This window comes from Mesocricetus auratus, unplaced genomic scaffold (genome assembly GCF_017639785.1).
Source record: "Mesocricetus auratus isolate SY011 unplaced genomic scaffold, BCM_Maur_2.0 Super-Scaffold_4256, whole genome shotgun sequence".
NCBI lineage: Eukaryota > Metazoa > Chordata > Mammalia > Rodentia > Cricetidae > Mesocricetus > Mesocricetus auratus.
Genome location: NW_024429182.1, coordinates 38,506,212 through 38,524,970, shown reverse-complemented (window position 1 = coordinate 38,524,970; position 18,759 = coordinate 38,506,212). Strand labels below are relative to the sequence as shown.

Here is an 18,759-nt window from a genome sequence, read left to right as displayed (position 1 = left end):
TGCTGGTGTGTCATGGTTGCATGGTGGAGATTTACTGGAAGGGTGGTGAAAGCAAAAAAAGCAAGACTGAAAAATGAACAATCCCGTCTGTACAGTATTTGTTGAAACAGTTCCCCAGGGGGAACACTTCCAACTCTGAAATAAATAGAAGATGATGACTGTCCCGATTTGGCAGTCTTGCAGCTGTCATTAGCTCCAGACCTCGTAGGTCTAACGGATCAAGCCAGGTCGCGCCCTATGCTGTAGGCGAAGCTTTTCCTCTGCAAGAGCAACTTCCGCGAGGGCACCAGGTGGTAGCAGGGCTACTTAAGCCACCCGCCAGTGTATTTTGGTGTAGGATGGGCTGAGGAGTGGTCTTCAGAGTTTCATCCCGCCCGCTGCAAGCTTCAGCCACTCTAGAATATCGTGGGTAGAAGGCGTGGCCAGACCTAGGGATATTTATTCTGGCCCCTTGAGCAAGATGCTGGGGCTGCTCCAATCTCCCAACGCAACAGTCTGAAGTCAAGAGCACGCTGCCTCAGTGGGGAGGGCTGAGAACCCAGATCCCGTGCTGGCCAGGTGGGGGCAGTGCAGACGCCGAGACCTGAGGCTTAGAAAGTTTGTGGGTTGTGTGGGAGCTTGCGGGAAATTATTGGGGGATAATGCGGTGCCGAGTCAGCTTCATTAGAGGAGCGATCAAAGATGATGATGTCTATCTCAGCTGTTAGGTGATGAGGGAAGAGAACAGAAATCAACCCTGGGGCATAGGTGGTGGTGGTAATGGGGGTTCAGCAGCTTGGCCAGGCCAGATAAAATGCAGGCTCAGTTTCGAGTGATATGGACTGTAGGCTTACATTGGCCCGGTCAAGAGGTGACAGGGCAGCAGTATTAGACTCTGTTAGGGGTGATGAGGGCAGAGGATCCGGCTTAACCCAGAAGCTGACCCAGTAGCGTGGTCAGCTTTCTGCAGGTGGTGGGGTCACAGGGGGAACAGATTCAGGCTCAGCTAAGGTTTCTGAGGATCGCAGACTCAGGTTCAGCCCAGCCGGTTCCCGCGAACGCCCAGGTAGTCGTCTGCAGCAAAGCCCAGGGCACGCTTGGTAGCCCCGGCCGCGGGCAGTGCCAGTGTGAGCCCTTCCCTCTGGAGTCAGCGGGAGGCGCTGAACCTTCGTCTCATGCAGGAGATGGGAGGAGCCTCCGCCCCTCCGACAACAAGCCCCGCCCACAGGCCCCGCCTCTGCGCCCGCCTCCCTAGGTCCCGGCCGCCTGCCCAATCCGCAGCACTTTCGGCCCAGCGGAGCCGGCGCTTGTGTGACCGGTGGTGGCCGAGGGGGACCCTAGCGAGAGCGCCCGGGGACCTGCGCGGCTCGGGAACGCGCCCTGTCGCTATTGTCTCAGGGCCGCACGGGATCGCGCCGCCTGGACGGCGATTCCCCTCCTCTTCCTCCGGGAGGGAAGGATCCAAGAGCGCCAAGCCGGGCTGGCTGGAGGAGGTGGCCGCGGAGGCGGAGGGAGGAGCGTTACTCCCCGGTCGCGGCTGTTTCTCCTCCGGCGGAGGCTGGGCTGCCACTGCCGCTGGCTTCAAAGAGGCGGCGGGTCCCGGGTTCCTGGACATGGAGGGGAGATCCGCATGCAGGGACTCCGGGATCTCCTCTCCCGCTCCTCGGGCTACCGCGTAGACACCTGAGTAGACCGACGCCTGGAGGGGGAAGGGAAGGTAAGGCTCCGCCGGTCGCGGGTCCCCAGCCCCGCCTCCTTGGCGGTCCCCGGGGGCCGGGAGGGCGCGGACCCGACCCGCGCACCTGGGCGTCCTGAAGGCCTGGCCGTCCCTGCTGCTGGCGTTTTTTGCAGAGAAACACAACATCCAGTGGTTCCCAGCGTCCGCCTTCGACGGCGCCTCCCCCGCGGGGTTCTCCGTGCGCCCCGTGGCTCAACCTTCTTCCACGAAAAGGGGTCCTTGAGAATCGGGGCTTGATCTCTTTTTCGCCCACTTTGCGTTCCGGGAGAGGGTAACAATGGACCTTTTAAGGTCGGTGTGAACAGCCCTAAACTTTCTCGAAAGGCTGCGTGGGGGATGCGGACTGCAGTGAAAGATTGGAGGAATGTGCATTGTGGAGCCTTGGCGTCCGCGAGCGCGCGCTTGTGTAGTTTGTGGGGGATCTTTGTCTCCTGTTCCCCTGGGTTAGAGTGACCCTGATCCTTGTGGTAAGGCGAGGCTTTAAAATCTGGGCATCTTTGAAAGTGGGGACCAGTTTTAGCACAGGACCCCAGTCCCAACTTTTCCCCGCTCGTCTTGCCAAAAAATGGGGTTCTCTCTGTGAGTGCCCTGAGGGGCTGCACTTAATACTACTTATTACCTTCCAGCAATAAAACCAAGGTCCTGACTTGCCTGCATACCCACTACTGAGGGTTGATATTTGTCACCCGCCCACTCTCTGGAGCGGAAACACCTCACTTAAGTCCTCCGCTTAAGGTTAGGAAAACAGACTTTGATATATGTCTCCTTTCATCAGCAGCTGGGGTTAAAGATAGAGTGCCTAGTATTTTAGGAACTCCTTTCGACTCCACTCACTGTCTTGGACTCCCTTGTGCCGGTGATGTAGTGCGATGCTGCACAGTCGCACATGTTGAAGGTGTGCAGATGTCCTGAGAGCTCTTGGAAAAAGAGAATTTAGAGGGAGAAAAGGCAGGAGAGAAGTTCCATCCGAACTGAGGGAGTCCTGAATTCCCACTGCAACCATGCACATCTGTTGGAAATGGCCGCTAAACACAAATTATATATATTCCTAAAGATTAAGGAAGCTTGAACTTCAGCACTGGTCTGGGAGTCCTACTTTGGTGTGTCCTCTATTATTGATCGAAGAGTTCTTTTGAGTTTGCATTTCTGGGAAAAGCAGACTATTCACCCATCATGCAGTTCACTTGGTAAATAGAGGCCAGTTTGCCATGGTGCTTTCTCCTGTCTTTGAAATAACTAAACCTTAGTTACGTCTATGTGCTGTAGATTCAAAGGAAGCTGTGGATTGGGGCTGGAAATTTGTCTTCTGACTTTAAATTCAGCTTGTCTCATACTGTTTATCTGATTTTTGTCCTTACAGGACAGAAAATTAAGGTTAGAAGTGAACTCTGATCCATCTCCTGTTCTCTGTCCGCCTGTGGATGAGAGTGAGCAGAGAAGTGTGGTGAGTGTGTATATCTGGGTGCATTTGTGCGCGTATAAGACATTAGGGCGGAAATTCTTTGTTGGACTCCCATGACGTTCTGTGCAAAGTGGATCCATGGCTTATTGTTTAAGGAAGGTCTCTTTTCTCCATCTAGCCTGTGACTAGTGGATTTCCTGCAGCGTTAGAATCGAATGAAAGCTGAAAGTGGTGACACCCCAGTTACGCTTTAGGAGGCATAGCCACACCCGTCCTCACAGCTACCAAGAAAATGGGCAAAGTAAAGTGGGTTTGTGGGCCATTATGAAACTGAAAGGATACCATGTAGTAGTTGTGTTGAATTTATAGTTCCAGACCCACATTTATAGATGTTTAAACATTATAAAGCGCACCGAAATACTTATTAGTAATGCACCCATCTATCCGTCTGCCGTGGATCCTTTAACTGAATACTCATAAATCACCCATCATGTGCCTGACAATCTGGAAGGACTCTGAGCGTGCTCTGTGGCACTTTCTGTTAGTGGGAGAGGGAAGTGCAGGAGTGACTGGCTGCAGATGGGGAAGCTAGAGGGCAGGAGATCGCTGCGTGTTTTCCATTGACAAAGATGAGTAAGGCTGCAGCTGAGGAAGTGAGTGTAGCTGGGGACCCAAGCAAAGCAAGAACACTGAGATCTTATCAGTGTGTGAATGGAGACCCACTGTACCTATGAGTCAGGGGGACAAAGGAAATGCCTGGTGGACGCTGGGCAGTAAAAATGGTTTCTGAAACTATCTGTTGAAATCACATAACACAGTAGAGACTGACAATTGGCATAAGAAGGGCCGTTTTTTACTGTTTTATTTCTTTTGAGACAGGCTGGCCTTTTATTGTTACAGCCATCATGACTGTCCGGGTTACTGGCCTGCTACTACACCCAGGAACATTGAAGGTGGGAAGTCAGGCTGGGTTTCAAAAGAAGGTCTGGCAGTCATTAACACTAAATTTCTTCACTTGTGAGATACATTTTAAAATGCTTATTGAATATATATGCTGGAGTCAATTAAGTTTACAATTGATATGCAACACTGCCAATCCAAAGTTTTAAACCGTAGTTTTAAACAAGCTGTAAGTAAATATAAATTATAGCTTAATCAAACTGGCCTCAGCCATAGGTTCTTATTTATTGGCTCTTAAGAATGGAAGCAGGTGTTTGGGACGGTTGCCTGGCTGCTACTCTGTGATGTACCTCCCTTGTCACTCACAGGAAAGCTTTTTGCTGGCTTGGCTTGTGAACACTGATGAGAGGGATGGGCTGTCTGGTCCAGGACATCACTCAAGAGGACTTTGTCTGAGTTTGTCTCCCAAGCCAGCTGTTCCAACAAGGTCACCATAGGAATAGGGTGGGGGTGGGGCAGCTGCATGTTTGAGACTGTGAAAATCACTTTTATTTTCTCCATTTGTAAAGAGGTATAAATTTCAAGGAGACTGTTAAATGCTCTCGTAACAGCAGCTGTTGTCGGGGTGAAACGTGAAACTGTAAGTGGTACTTGCTTTAGTTCTCTACTTGAAATGGACACAAGGTCAACTGACACTTTGTAAATTGCTTTGGATGGAAATTCAAACTCAGATATTTAAAACTATACAGTTAAATGTGAGTCAGGGTATTGGATACTGTTGTACATGCTGAATGCTGGCCTGTGGTTGCAGGGGATCCTACAAATAATGATAAAGGAAATGGAGACCCGAGAGGCTCACTAATTAGGTAAGGTCATGTAGTGAACTGATGGCTGAGCAGGGACAAGAACCCCTTTGTTCTTATTTCCAGATGGTAATTGTCCCCACCTTCCCTATTTACTCTTTTATTCCATTTTGCTTTTGTTGGCAGCTAGTTATTTAGTGTTTAAATAGGTTTTACTTGGGCTTAGAAAGTCATTGTACCTAAGTTTAAAAGGTAGACACATGTCTTTTCATCTCCCATATTTATTTATCCATGATATGGTGCATGTCGTAGGGTGGTATTGTGATAAATTTTTGTCAAATAAGGAACTCCATGTAAAAATGTTAGCTTACTTGCATTTTTTTGTAAACAGGATGCAAATTTGCAATATTGTAGAAGTGTGCTTTTTTTTTTCCTAAGAAGCAAGTTCCTGGAAACATTCAGACATTTTTGTGAATCAGGGTAAAAGCATGCTAGGGGTAGTGTGTGTGTGGTTTTTTTTTTTTCTTTTCTCTTTGCTCATTTTGAGAAACCTTTAATGCTGGTTGTCAGGACCTATGTTCATCAAATATTTTATTGCATTTTTTAGATTAGGCAAGGCACATGGCATCAGATAGAATCATAAGGTGTTTAGTAAAATGTCTTTTTTTTTTTTTTTTTTTTTAGTTTTTTGAGACAGGGTTTCTTTGTGTAGTCCTGGCTGTCCTGGAACTCACTCTGTAGACCAGGCAGGCCTGGAAATCACAAAGATCTTCCTGCCTCTGCCTCCCAAGTGCTGGGATTAAAGGCATGGGCTACCACCACTCTGCTGTAAACTGTCTTTTAAAAAAGTGAAACAGACCCGGAAACTGTAATTACTGTCTCCTTACAAATGAGTGCTTTGATCTATGAGACAAATCTGTTTTGAAATTATTAGTAGATTCCCTCTGTACACAGATTTGTAGCTAGACATTCTCTTTACGAAGTGGGAAATGGTGACCTTTTTACACGAGGTGCACCAGGGTGGCTTCTTAGTTTGGATAGTAGGCAACAGGAAAGTTGTATTTATTAAGAACTTGTGTTGTTTTTGCTTGAGGTATTGACTCAAGTAGCTCCAGCTGGCCTTATACTTGTTATACAACCTCCCAAATAACACACAGGACACAATAATAATTATGAAGCTGTTGGCCATTTGCTTGGTTTCTTATAGGCTAGCTCTGATTTGATTATTAACCCATAATTACTAATATATGTTTTATAAGAACTTATCTTTTTGAGGACACACTCCTGAGCACCCGTTGCTCCCGGGAGATCACATGGTGAGAGCTCTCCTCACTACAATTCCCAGAATCCTCCTAGACTCCTAGTCCCACCTATCTTGTTTCCCTATTGGCCAACAGTGTTTTATTTAAACCAGTCAGACACATATTTACAGAATGAAATCTCCCAACAATGTAGGTGCTGGGAATTGAACTCTAGTCCTCTGCAAGAGTAGGCACTAATCTTAACTGCTGAACCATCCCTCCAGCCCCTTGATGAAATATCTTAAAACATACAACCTACTGCACCACAAACTAGGTGACTTCTTGGTCAGATCTGGATACCAAGTCTCTTGAGTTAACCAGTTGTTTATTTGGAAGCTTTTTCTTAGTTATTGGCTTTCATTGTAGAGACTGGAAGCCTTCAGTGTTAGAGTGATTTTGGCTGTTGGTTCCAGTACTCTTTTCTAAAGAATGATTAGTTTGAGTTAGTAGCACTACTATAAAATCAACTTTGTTGACTGACTATGAAGGCCCAATATGAAGCTTAAAAGATTGTACTCATGAAGTTAAAGATGTGGCTCTAATTGCTCAGTGGGACTGCATTGATAACTACTCCCCAGCCACCGTATGGCATAATCAAACATAAATAAATGCTGTTCGTGGTGAGGAGCTAGCACTTGAAAGGAAATGGGATGTATGCGAAGGTCTAGCTCAGAAGGCCAAATGTAGACATGGCCTGACCTACAGTCATTTTCACAAGGGTCAGCCAGTAGCAAGCTTTTCCTAGCCGCCTATATTGTCTTATCTTGACCTGGAACCTTCTAGTCCTTTTCGTTTTTGTTGCTATTGTTGAGTCTGGAGCACTTGAGCTGGTCATGCTTCCCAGGTTTTCATCCTGTGTTTAGCTGTACAAACTCCAGCCACTATCTTACTCATGGGAGGAGCAACTCCAGAGTACCAGGCCTGACGTCTTGCTGAACATCAGGGCAATTGCTGACAAGATATAATATGGCCTCTATGCTTGGCTGAGGTTTCACATGCTCGGGGAGAAGATGGAGTATGCCTTGCAGTCTGGTTTAGAATTTACTTGCAGTTGACATCATGCCTTCAGGATCCAAAGACTACAAGAGACTTCTGTTTCCTCAATCACCTTGGTTGTTGTTGGTGGTGCACTGTCAATCAGTATCAGAGCTGTTAGTGCACCCTCACAAGGTAAGGGAATTGGTTGGAGTGGTCCCGGGTGAGCCTGTTTGATGGGGTTTTTAGGAAACGTAAAGAGGGTTGCATTCATGGAAACTGAATGAGATCACATAAATTCAGATCCTCCAAGCTAGTTTCTTTGCCCCACCATGTACTGCTGTTACATGTTGACTCCCATTATCTCCCCACCACCCTTAGCTTAGAACTAGACTTGGAGCTTCTTGATTGGAGTGCCAGCTATGCGTGGTCATGCATGTGTGCATGATGCACAAACGTGTGTGCATGTGAGTGTGTATGTTGTAACCACCATGTCCATTGTGAAGCAGAACCCATGTGTCAAGAGATGATGGTGCATACCTTTAATCCCAGGAGAGAGGCAGGTGGATCTTTGAGTGGAACTCAGGCCACCTGAGTTCAAGGACAGCCAAGCTACATAGAGAAACCCTGTCTCAAAAACCAAGCACAAACAAACTGAAATTTGTTCTTGTGTTTTCTGATTAGAACACTTCATTTTAGGGGGAAGGGTGGTAGTGTACTTGGGTTCTGGTCCCGTGATTGAGTAGCCTGGATTGTTTCAGTTTGGGTATCTTTGATAATTGTCCTTGGTTTGAAAAACAGGTCAGAACATAGTCTTTATTCTGTGAGTCATAGAGTTTCAATGTTTGGTGTTATGAGATCATGACCTTTTGGCGTATCTGTGCTTACTAGTCAAGCACACCTCTTCTTTTAGCCTTTCCCCTACCTTATAGTTCTACTGACATAACTTCCTGCCCGATGCTTCTTGAGCAACATTTTAAAGGGTTGTCCCTGGCAGTCTGCAGAGGATGCAGCCAGCCAATGCAGGCCGCGGGCAGCCCTGCCTTTTGCTGTATTAATTAAATCGGTCTCCTCCAGGTCAGACCCCAGCTTTGGGTTTTTCTTTGGAAGGTCAGCTGCAAGGAGATGACGTTGGGGGTCCTCCATTGTGGGCCTCTGCACAGCCATCTGTCACTGTCAGCAGGTTGGAAGCCTCTGTGTCTTTCTAGCCAATGGGGAACAAGGGTGAAGTCGTAGCAGTGGGGGATTGGCCTAGGGAGCCTTGGGAGGGGGTGGGGGAGCTTTTTAAGAGAATGAATGGGGAGAGAGGGAAGGGATCTGAAGAAGAGTAATGGGATAAAAAGAAACAGAAGGCCGAGATGCAAATGACTCTTCTGCCTTTGTCTAATTCTTCCTAGTGAGGAACCTTTTCGATCTGCTGGAAGTACGAACCACACAACATACAGCCAGGGATCTGCCTGGCTTTTATTTGGGATTTGTGAGTGGGGGGCAACTCTCACTCTGCAGAAAAGCCGACTTTGTAAGGTAGGAACAAGGAAACAGAAGAGCCAGAGCTGCCTGGCTCATATCTGCCTAAGGCGGGTTCCTGTTTTCTGTGCTCAGCAGCAGGAGGGTCCTTACTGGTAGGGCACAGGTAGACTGCAAAGTCCTATATTCAGGGCAAATTTTTGTGTGGAGATCTTTTCCCCTTTTAATTACAGTTTGGCTGTGTGGCACTGAGCATGAGTGAGTGAATCCAGTTTGGTTTGGTCTGGTTCTTGGTACTGTTGAAGGACCTTAGTCTAGAAGAAAGACATGCATAATCGACAGCTCCACAGTTCCGCCTGGAGGCCCGTGTGCTCTGCTCCATTTTGCTTTTATTTCTGCTTGGGCAAGTGGTATTAGCTATACTGATTGCTGTCTCAACCCTCCACTCTGTGGATAGGCAGTCCTTTTCCTAACACTGGGGTGATGGTGTACCTCAGCCTTGGGCTTGTTTCAGCTGTGGAGGACTTAGGGTTGTCACCCATTGCTTCTTATGAACCTCATTAGCAGAGCTGAAAGGGCAGGGCTATTCAGGAGACTTATTGTCAGGCCTCTTCCTCATATGGCTTGAAGGACAGGGTCGTAAGAATTAATTAAAATGCTTAAAGGGCACTTTTTTGTTCTTTAAACTTCATTATTGACTCTTTGGTAGTTTCACATCATGTACCCCAATTCTGTTCACCTCCTGGTGCCCCCATATCCTCCCCTCAACCCCGCCATGCCTCCCATATAAGGAAACAAATCAAAGTAATCAAGCAAACACAAACAAAACAAAAACCCCAACAACAAAAATCTCTTTGCTTCTTCTTTCCTGCTTCCCCAACACCACTTCATTAGTCCTGGCGGCACTGGAGGCTTCGGTGTGCCGTATAGTATACCCCTTGGCCCCATCGCTTTTACTGCAAGTGTCTATTGGAATGGGGCACGCCTGGTTCAAGGCCTCTGGTTTCTGGTACACCACCGTCACTGGATCCCCACCAGAACTCCTTCCTCTAGGATTGCTCCACAGGACCAGGCCCTTCACCAGCTCCAGCAGGTCCTAGATGGGGTAGATGCTAGCGTGGGCCAACCCAAGGTCTGGCAGTGGGCCTGGATAGTAGCTAAGCTGGTGAGTCAGGGTCCCTGGGACCATTGGGCCACCCACCTCGGGTGAGGGGCTGGAGTCAGCTCCCCTATATGCTTCAGGGTCAGTTCACCCTGGCCTGTGGTGAGGGGTAGGGGCCATCTCTCCAAAGTGTAGGGGCCAGCTCTCTTGCTGTTGTTTAAAGGACACTTTGACAGTTAGAAAGTATTTACTTGGATGACTTTTGTCTCAGATATTTGTAAACATCATTTAAAATTTTTTCAAAAAGAAATACTTACTTGTTGTTATGAATGTTTTGTTCACATGTATTATCTATACGCCACATGCATGCCTGGTGCCCAGGGAGGTCATAAGAAGGCATCATGTCCCTGGAACTGGAGTCATAGATGGTTGTGAGCCACCATGCGGGTGCTAAGGATTGAACCCAGGTCCTCTCCAGGAACAACATTCTCTAACCACTGAGCCACCTCTCTAGCCCCTAATTATCCTTTACATGAGGGGTCTGTGTCTGCCCAGACGATTACAGTGTAACTTCCCGAGGACACACTCAGTGAAATTGTACCTGAGTGGCTAATTTCACTAAGAACACTTACTGGTTTTTAAATAAATACTTAGTTGTTTTGTCTTTTTTTTAGGGCAGTTTTGGTTTTCATGTGTTTACTATATTCTGACTATAGCTTCCTAGGACAGTATAACTTAATTGAAATGTCATTTTTGGAGCAGGAAAGTAATTTTAAGTAAAAATACTTATTCCATTGTAAATGATTAGTGGCAGTAGTTTTTCTTTTTTAAGTATAATTAGTCTTTTTAGGGTTGTATGTTTGGAAGGTTCCTTATAATTTCCCTGTGTTTTCTGTAAATGGACTTAGTATGTTTTAGAGGGGTTTTTCTTTGTGAGGAAGATAATGTGAATACTTAGCACTTAATTTTGGTGATATTCATCCTATGCATCTACATTGATCAAGTAGAGAAAGCAGATGGGGGATATACAACAATTGCTTTCTGAATCCCTTATCCTTTCATTCCCGGGGCCGTTTGTAATAGGGCATATCTATTCCTCTCGTACCTGGGAACCTTGCTTGGATTCACAGCACTTCATGACAGGATCACTGTAAGTAAATTAGTTGCAATGAAAACACGCTAAAATTTCAAAGCCAGACAGTTGCAGGGATTATGACATACCCTGGCATTGAGACTGGATTAAGAAATGCAGTGTCCTGAGTGTGTGTCCTGTAGTAGCAGTGCATTTGGGCTGTGGGGCCTGCAGTTCTCTGGGACTGTGCTTATTCAAGTCTGAGATCTCAGAGGAAAGCACATACAGCTTTTTCAATCTACTGTTTTCTTCCAAGTAGTCATTATATGTGTAGACATAGGATTCGTGCAGAATTCCTCATGGTGGTTAAAAAACGTATTTTATATTCACCCCTTTCCAACCTCTCTTTGTTCCACAGAAATCTATGTTCAAATGCACAATTTTTACAGCATTGGAAGTTTGAAAAATTGAAGGCCCTAAAAAGTTCCTGGGTGCTGTTTATCAACACCCACCCAGAGTTTCTATGTGTAGCTCTGGCTGTCCTGGAACTCACACTGTAGACCAGGCTGGCTTTGAACTCACAGATCCCCCTGCCTCTGCCTCCTAGCACTGGGATTAAAGGTGTGGGCCACCACCACCAGCTCTAAGTTTATCTCCTATTAAGCAATTTTGTGTGTTCAAGCCTGAGCTTATTGTGTATCAGCAGATACAATCTCTATATAAAGAAAAGTTAAATGAGATACCTAACATTATCCCTTAAACTAAACCAAACTGCAAACTTGAAAGTCACTGTGATGTTATTCCCTGTTGGGCCTCTCTCTAAGACAGGAAGTTGGGAAAATAGGATTTTAATTGAAAATTCAAAGCAGCTGGGAGTTAACAGCTTGACTGGGTCAGTTCAGATGACTGTAGTAAAATATATTATTTGCTTTTATAATTTGTGTACACTTCTTCTGGAATATTTTACTTTCGTTGTATGCTTTTACTTTTTGGGCCCAACACTGATTACATTGTGGAGATATTCTAAATCTTAATAAGAGAGAAAGATTGCTTAGCCAAATTTTAACAAGTTGCACAGACATTCTCAGAAGCAAAGATTGTTGACCATTCAGTTGATTGTTGTTTCAAAAATCACCTTAGGAAATCTTTGATTAGATTATGCTGATATCTTGGCTGTTTCTACAAGTCTAAGGTTTCCATTTAAAAATAGATTCACTTGGGGCTGGAGAGGTGACTCAGCACCAACTGCTCTTCCTGAGGTCCTGAGTTCAATTCCTGGCAACCACATGGTGGCTCACAACCATCTACACTGGGTTCTGATGCCTTCTTCTGGCATGCAGGCATACATGTAGACAGAGCACTCATCCCCCAAAATAAAAACAACAACAACAAAGATTCTCTTTAAAATTATAGGTTGGAGGAGTGGGTGGTTGTGGTGGATGCCTTTAATCCCAACACACACACACACACACACACACACACACACACACACACACACACACACACAGGATTGGATTTTTTTTCTCTTGAGACAAGGTTTGTTTGTATAGTGTTGGCTGTCCTGGATCTCACGTTGTAGACCAGGCTGGCTTTGAACTCACAGAGATCCAACTTTCCTCTGCTTCCCTGAGTGCTGGGTTTAAAGGCGTGCACCACTACGCCTGGCTTTTGGATTCTTATTGAGAGTTCCATATTGCTGGGTGTGCGCATGTCTGATGAAGGATGGTGGGAGTGTTTACAGTGGATAGAGGGCTGGGTGACTTAGACTGATGATGAGACAGAATGAGAGCGGTGTCCTCCATCACTGTGATAAGCACCTTGGTGTATCTGCTGTGCCCGCATGCAGAGGACTTTCCCTCTGATCCATCTTATCGCTTCTTCCTGTCAGCAAGAAGTGGAAGGGAAGGTTTTCCATTTTTTCCCTTGTGTCTACCACATTTCATACTGTGTGATTGAACCCATTATAGCACATTTTGCCAGCAAGTTTGTAGAATTCCTGCTTGCAGATGTTAAATCAACCTATCAGTCAGCAGACTGCAGGTTAGAACTGTATTTTGAAATGGTTAAACAAGAACTGACTTTTTTCTCTTGAAATATTGCTCTTAATTTCTCCAAGTTGCAGTCAGTGACACAGATTAGTTAAGTTTCTCAGAGCCTCAAGAATATTTAAGTGTTAAATAGAAAATTCCTGGCGCGGGGGGGGGGGGTGCAGTTGGGAGAAGAGGTGGGGAGAGATAGGAGAGATGGGAAGAGAGAAAAATAGAAAAATCTGTAGTTTAACAGATTTTCTGGGACTAAATGTAACACAGAATCAGATAGATATTTACCCATCTCTGTTTTCCTTCCAGTATGTGTGAGTACATGTGTGTGTATATATAGATATATATTAAATATATGTCCTATTATACTTGGAACACACACATACACCACACACACACACACACACACACACACACACACACACACACACCCCTCATCTCCTAGCATTTATGATGAATTCCTTTGCAGGAATTTGTGGTCTAAGCACAGTAACCACTTATTGAGTACCTGCTGTGTGTAAGGTCCTGTGAAAACACCAAGGTGAGACAGATGGATAAGAACATAATCTAATTGAAGCATAAGGCTGACAGGAAGACTTTAAACAGTACAGGAAGAGCAGATGGAATGGGGGACTCTTGAGATGGCCTCCTAGACAAGACAGTGCAGTGTTTGAAAACAATCAGTTTAACCCCTCCATTCAAAAAACAGTGTTCTCAAAGGCACACCCCTTTTTATAGCTTTAAAAACCCATTAATATTATGGTAATTAAAAATAATTGCTTTCTGGGATAACTGGCTATACTTATGCCACATAAATTAATTTGTGGCTTTTTATCACTTGTATGTGTTCCTGCTGCTTTGCTATTATTTGAGGCATGAACATACCTGTTTCTCAAGAAAAAATAGTTAACATAACAGAGAGGTTTTTGGGTTATTTTGGTAGGTGGTTGAGGAGGAATTGAATTGGAAAAAAATTGCATATTTCATACTCCTTTGAATGCTTTTTTTTTTTTTTTTTGGTTTTACGAGACAGGGTTTCTCTGTATTGTTTTGGAAGCTCCTTTGAATGCTTTTTATCAACATTTTCCAGTCAGGTTGTTATGATGTTAGAAAATTCTTTTAGTTGTCTGTCTTAAATATTTACTTTCATTACCAGTGTAAATGTTTAATTATTTGCTTGTGTGATTTGTTACTAAGTCTTTTGAGCTAATATTTTTAAGTCATCAGGTAAGTAAATACTCATAAGATAGTTATTTCAAACACCAAAAATTATGCTTTAAAAACTGTGGAATGTTTCTCTGATCTGTACATGAAAGACTTGGGTATTCCCGTTGTGGGTAGCTTGTTTATTTCAGGGGCTGTGCCATGCCATAGTCGCACATGCTACTTAATCCCAGCACTCAGGAGACAGAGGCAGACAGATCTCTGAGTTCAAGGCCAGCCAGGGTGGTTACCCAGGGAAACCCTGTCTCAAAAAACCAAACAATTAATCATGCAAGTTAAACAAAACAAAGTGTAGTAAAATATGGGTGAGCCCCTTTTGTATAATCTGACTTTCACTACAAGAATGACCTTTAAAAAGTGACTGATGGGGGCTGTAGAGATGGCTCAGTGGTTAACAGCGCTGACTGCTCTTCCAGAGGACCTAGGTTCAATTCCCAGCACCCACATGGCAGCTAAAAACTGTAACTCCAATATTTAACACCCTCACACAGATATACATACAAGCAAAAACCAAAACAAAACAAAAAAATTGCAAAACAGTGCACATAAAATAATTGTGCCCGGTGCTCACACTGAGACTGGAACACCAGAGGAAACTTCAGTGGTTTTCAGGGTTAAACAACTATTGAGAGTTTGGGAGGCTGAACACAGTTTGGCAGTATTTCATGGGTGAATTTTACCTTATCTTCCAAACAAGTGATTTAAAACTGAATTTGGGAGCTAGATTTCTTGAGGATACTGCAAAGCTTTTGTCTGACCCTCATTGTTTCTCTGACAGTGTCAGAACCGCTGCTTCCTGAATTAGTGAGACATCGTTTTTTTCATGAATAATTTAGATCTCTAAGTGGCAGTCAATAGTTTTTGAAGTAATGTATTCATAGTACCACGTCTAGAATAAACCCATCAATGTGAAATGAAACCTAAGGAAACATGTTTCTGTTTTACAATTTTAATGATTTTTGTGAATTGAAAATAGGATTGTTTTTTACCACATTATTTATTCTAAAATACGGAAGTACTATTACTTTTGAGGATAAGAATGGTGGCTCATTTTTAGTTGTCAACCGGTGGGCTAATGGATTCAGAAGGATTCATTTATGGCAGATGCCTTCTGAGTTTTCTCGTTAAGTTGCAATTCTGTGACATTGAGGACATGCTATTCTGTTATTTCCAGTGGATTGGTGACTCCCTGGAGCCTCTCACTGCTTTTTATTTTATTTTTTATTTTTTTGTGGCTACATCTGGTGTGACACAGTATTTCCCGAGAGGGCTCTTCAGCTTGGTAAATAACACCAGCCCTTCCTATCTGAGACAATGAGGCAGAAGGATGAAGCTCTAGGGGCATAGATCCCAACCCTTCACAGCGGACCATGACAGTTGTGTCCCCTCCCAGTGAACCTGGCACTCAGGAACTTCCTCTGTCCCTTTCTTCGTTAATGGACAGCTTTGTTTTTGTTTGTTTTTGTCACACTCTGCTTGGCTGTGTTCATTGTTTGGGTCTGCTGCTTGGGTCATAAGCAGTTTCCTCAATAGCACCTTGGATGGCAGTGTTTTTCCTTTGTCTGAAATGTAAGTCTCTTCATCTAAACAATGGCTTTTATTCACACATGGAGCCCCATAGACCTAGTCATTTGACAGACACACTGGCTCTGAGAATGGTCTTTGCCTCATGTAAACTTATGATCAATTTCTGATTAGATTTCCTTTGTGTTCCCCATTAATTTCCATGCCATTTGGGTCCTTATTAGTGGGCCATTTTATGTTTAATGAATTTGCAATTTGGAGACTCTCTGCATGACTAAATTCTTGTTCTTTATCTGGTAGCAGACACGGGGAATTTATTGTGAGGGTATTGCATGAAGTCAGGTAACTCGGGATGCTCTGGTTGTTAAGGAAACAATGGAAGAGGTTGGGTGTCAATTTCTGAAGCTGTTGAGCAATCAGAGTTATCAACAGTTAGTGTAGCAAGGCGTTATATGGTAGTGCTCTCCCTTTCTCCACCTTCCCTTCTTTATTTTTTCTCTCCCCCCTCCCTACCAAATTAACAATATCATTCACAGCTCGTTCTTCTTGGTGCTAACTATAATGAACATAAAGAGGAGGGCCTTTGCTTGTGTCTGTTTTTCTCAGCTAAAAAGAATCACGCATCATTAGTTAAGTGAATTTATTCATGGGAGATTCCAGAGATTAACATGCTGTTTGAGGCCTGTTAGGTCCTGATTGTGCCCTCTGTAAAGAGCTGCGTCTTTAGAGTCAGGGTCCTGGGCTGGTATGGTTTTCTTTCTAGGAATCAGCTTTTTCATGAAAAAAAATGGAGATAGTGATGCCTATTTGTAGATTTGTTTGAGGCTAAGCCTTGGTTACATATTAAGTTCTAACCCACCCTGGTCTACAGGACCCTGTCTTCAAACAAAGTTTTAAAGCCATTGAAAACCTTCTTTTCCTTTCCACAGTGACAAGGTATCATGTATGCTGCTGGCTCCAGGGGACACTCCCCTGCTTTCCTGCAACCGCAAAACGGAAACAGCCATCGCTCACCTGGTTACGTTCCTGGGAAGGTGGTTCCCTTGCGTCCTCCTCCTCCTCCAAAGAACCAGGCTTCAGCCAAATTGACCTCCACCAACCAAGAAGCCCTAGCAACTTTTGCTTTCTCCCCGGAGGAGCAGCAAACGCCTAGGGAGAACCGAAAGCAAAAGAGACACAAGAACACCTTCATCTGCTTTGCTATAACCAGCTTCTCGTTTTTTGTGGCGCTTGCAGTCATTTTGGGAATATCCTCAAAATATGCTCCGGATGGTATGTACTGTGCGTGCTGCATGCTACGCATGCGCATGGCACTTCGAACATAGGTTAAAAGAAGAGCTAAGGCGCTGTACGTAGAACATAGTTTTAAAAAAGAGCTAATTCAAACATAGGCTAAAAGAAGAGCTAGGGTGCTAGGTGGTGGCACAAGCCTTTAATCCCAGCTTTTGGGAGGTAGAAGCGGGCAGATCTGTGTGAGTTGAGGACAGCGTGGTCTACAGAGTGAGTTCCAGGACAGTCAGTGCTACAGAGAAACCCTGTCTTGAAAAACAAAAATCAAAAAATAAACAAACAAGCTAAGTTGAGGAGATAGAATACTAAAACAAAAGCAAAAACAAAGACAACCTTTTGTTACTTAGGCTGGCTCTAACTACCTAACCCACAGGTAGGATGAGATATGATTTCTTATGAATGAGAGCAGTTGTTTGAGGAATCTGTGGGAAATTGTAAGTACGAAGGCTTGGCTTTGCTAGCATTTTTGGCCCCCCACTGTGTCTCAGAGCTCAAGTTGTTCTTGGAGCACCTCTTCAAAAGCTCTTCGAGTCTTTACTACTTCCTGGGGGAGTACAGGGTTGTTCTTTGTGGGAGCCGTGAGTTCTGGATTGCAATAAGTTTATTTGGTCATACTTATAGTGATAAAGTGAACTTCATTTTAAAAAACAAACAAGCGACTAAAAAAGAAATTGTTTTGTGATTTGAAACAGCCTTGGTAATGAGTGTAAAACATTTAAAAAATACTTTTGAGTTATGGAGTATAACCTTAAAAGAAACTTCTATCCTTGTGTGTAGGTTGATACATTTGTCCAGTTCTACCCATTCTGTCCATAGCTGAATATCATGTAGGGAGCTTTAAATTCTTAAATGATATTTGCTTTTCAAGAAGCCAGGTCAGAAATTTAGTGATCAGTATTGAGGAGATAATTCAGTTGGTGAGGGGCTGAGTTTAGTTCCCAGAACCTACAAGGGGTGGGACAGTGGGTCACAACCACGTTGAAGTCTAGGGGCTCCAGCACCCTCTTCTGGTTTCACTGATACCTGGATACACATGACATACATTCACAAACAAACACACATAAAAAAATCTTAACAAAACAAAACCAGATGTGGTCCAGTGTGCCTGTAATCCCAGCACTGGGAAGGTGGCATCAGAGGGACTCCTGAGTCTAAACGGAGCCAGCCTAGGCCAACCGAGTGGGTTTTTCTCTTTGCCTCCACATGCGTGTGTTATCTACTCCTTACTCCTCACACACACACACACACACACACACACACACACACACACACACACACACACATGTGAGAGAGAGAGAGAGAGAGAGAGAGAGAGAGAGAGAGAGAGAGAGAGAGAGAGAGAGAGAAAATGGTAATAAATTTGTTTTGATTGCTTTTGGAGAAACGTGTTGCCTGCTAAGCTCAGTATGTTTTCAACAAACAGTAGCTTCCTAGAACAGTTTAGAACTCAGAGGTCCTGGGTCTATGACATAGAGGACCTCAGACCATCCCAGACCATTACAACCCGAGCTGAGTATCCCTTTGTCTTTGTTTTTTCTTTTGAACGAAGTCTACCACAGGTTTTTGTCTGAGTAGATGCCTCCTTAACTGGATATAATAGTCTAACAGTTGAGGCCCGCATTGCCCTTTGTAAAACTTACAAATATTATTTTATTTTGGTTTTCAGGGTACTTTAGGGATTTTTGTCAGTTTTAAGGTCCTGGAGGAAGTAGTTACCAACATTTCCAAAAGAATAAACAGGGACTAAGAGAGATGAGCCTGTCCACATCTTTGTTGACCAAGCCAGTTGGCCACACTTTGAATTTATTACATTGATTTCCCTTGCTTGTAGTATTGACTTTCTATTCCCAGTTCCAAACACAATAACCAAGTTCTGATTCACATTTTCCAAATAATATTCAGGAGCGGGAAGCCAGACTGGTGGGAAATCAGAGCTGTAATCT

The 18,759-nt window shown here is 44.4% G+C and overlaps 1 protein-coding gene across 3 annotated transcripts in view; it reads left to right on the top strand.

Annotated features, from left to right (window-relative positions):
* Nucleotides 1-1,249: 1,249 nt before the first annotated feature.
* The window catches only part of Cemip2 (cell migration inducing hyaluronidase 2), a 79,854-nt gene continuing 62,344 nt past the window's right edge, over nt 1,250-18,759 (top strand). Inside the window, exons 1-4 of one of the 3 annotated variants that reach the window (XM_021225383.2) lie at nt 1,250-1,696; nt 3,078-3,161; nt 8,496-8,622; nt 16,456-16,798. In XM_021225383.2, the coding sequence (XP_021081042.1) occupies nt 16,468-16,798 (331 nt within the window). In that variant the 5' untranslated portion in view covers nt 1,250-1,696; nt 3,078-3,161; nt 8,496-8,622; nt 16,456-16,467. The remainder of the gene's footprint in view (nt 1,697-3,077; nt 3,162-8,495; nt 8,623-16,455; nt 16,799-18,759) is intronic. The other 2 variants (XM_005063765.4, XM_021225385.2) reach the window with 2 other exon arrangements.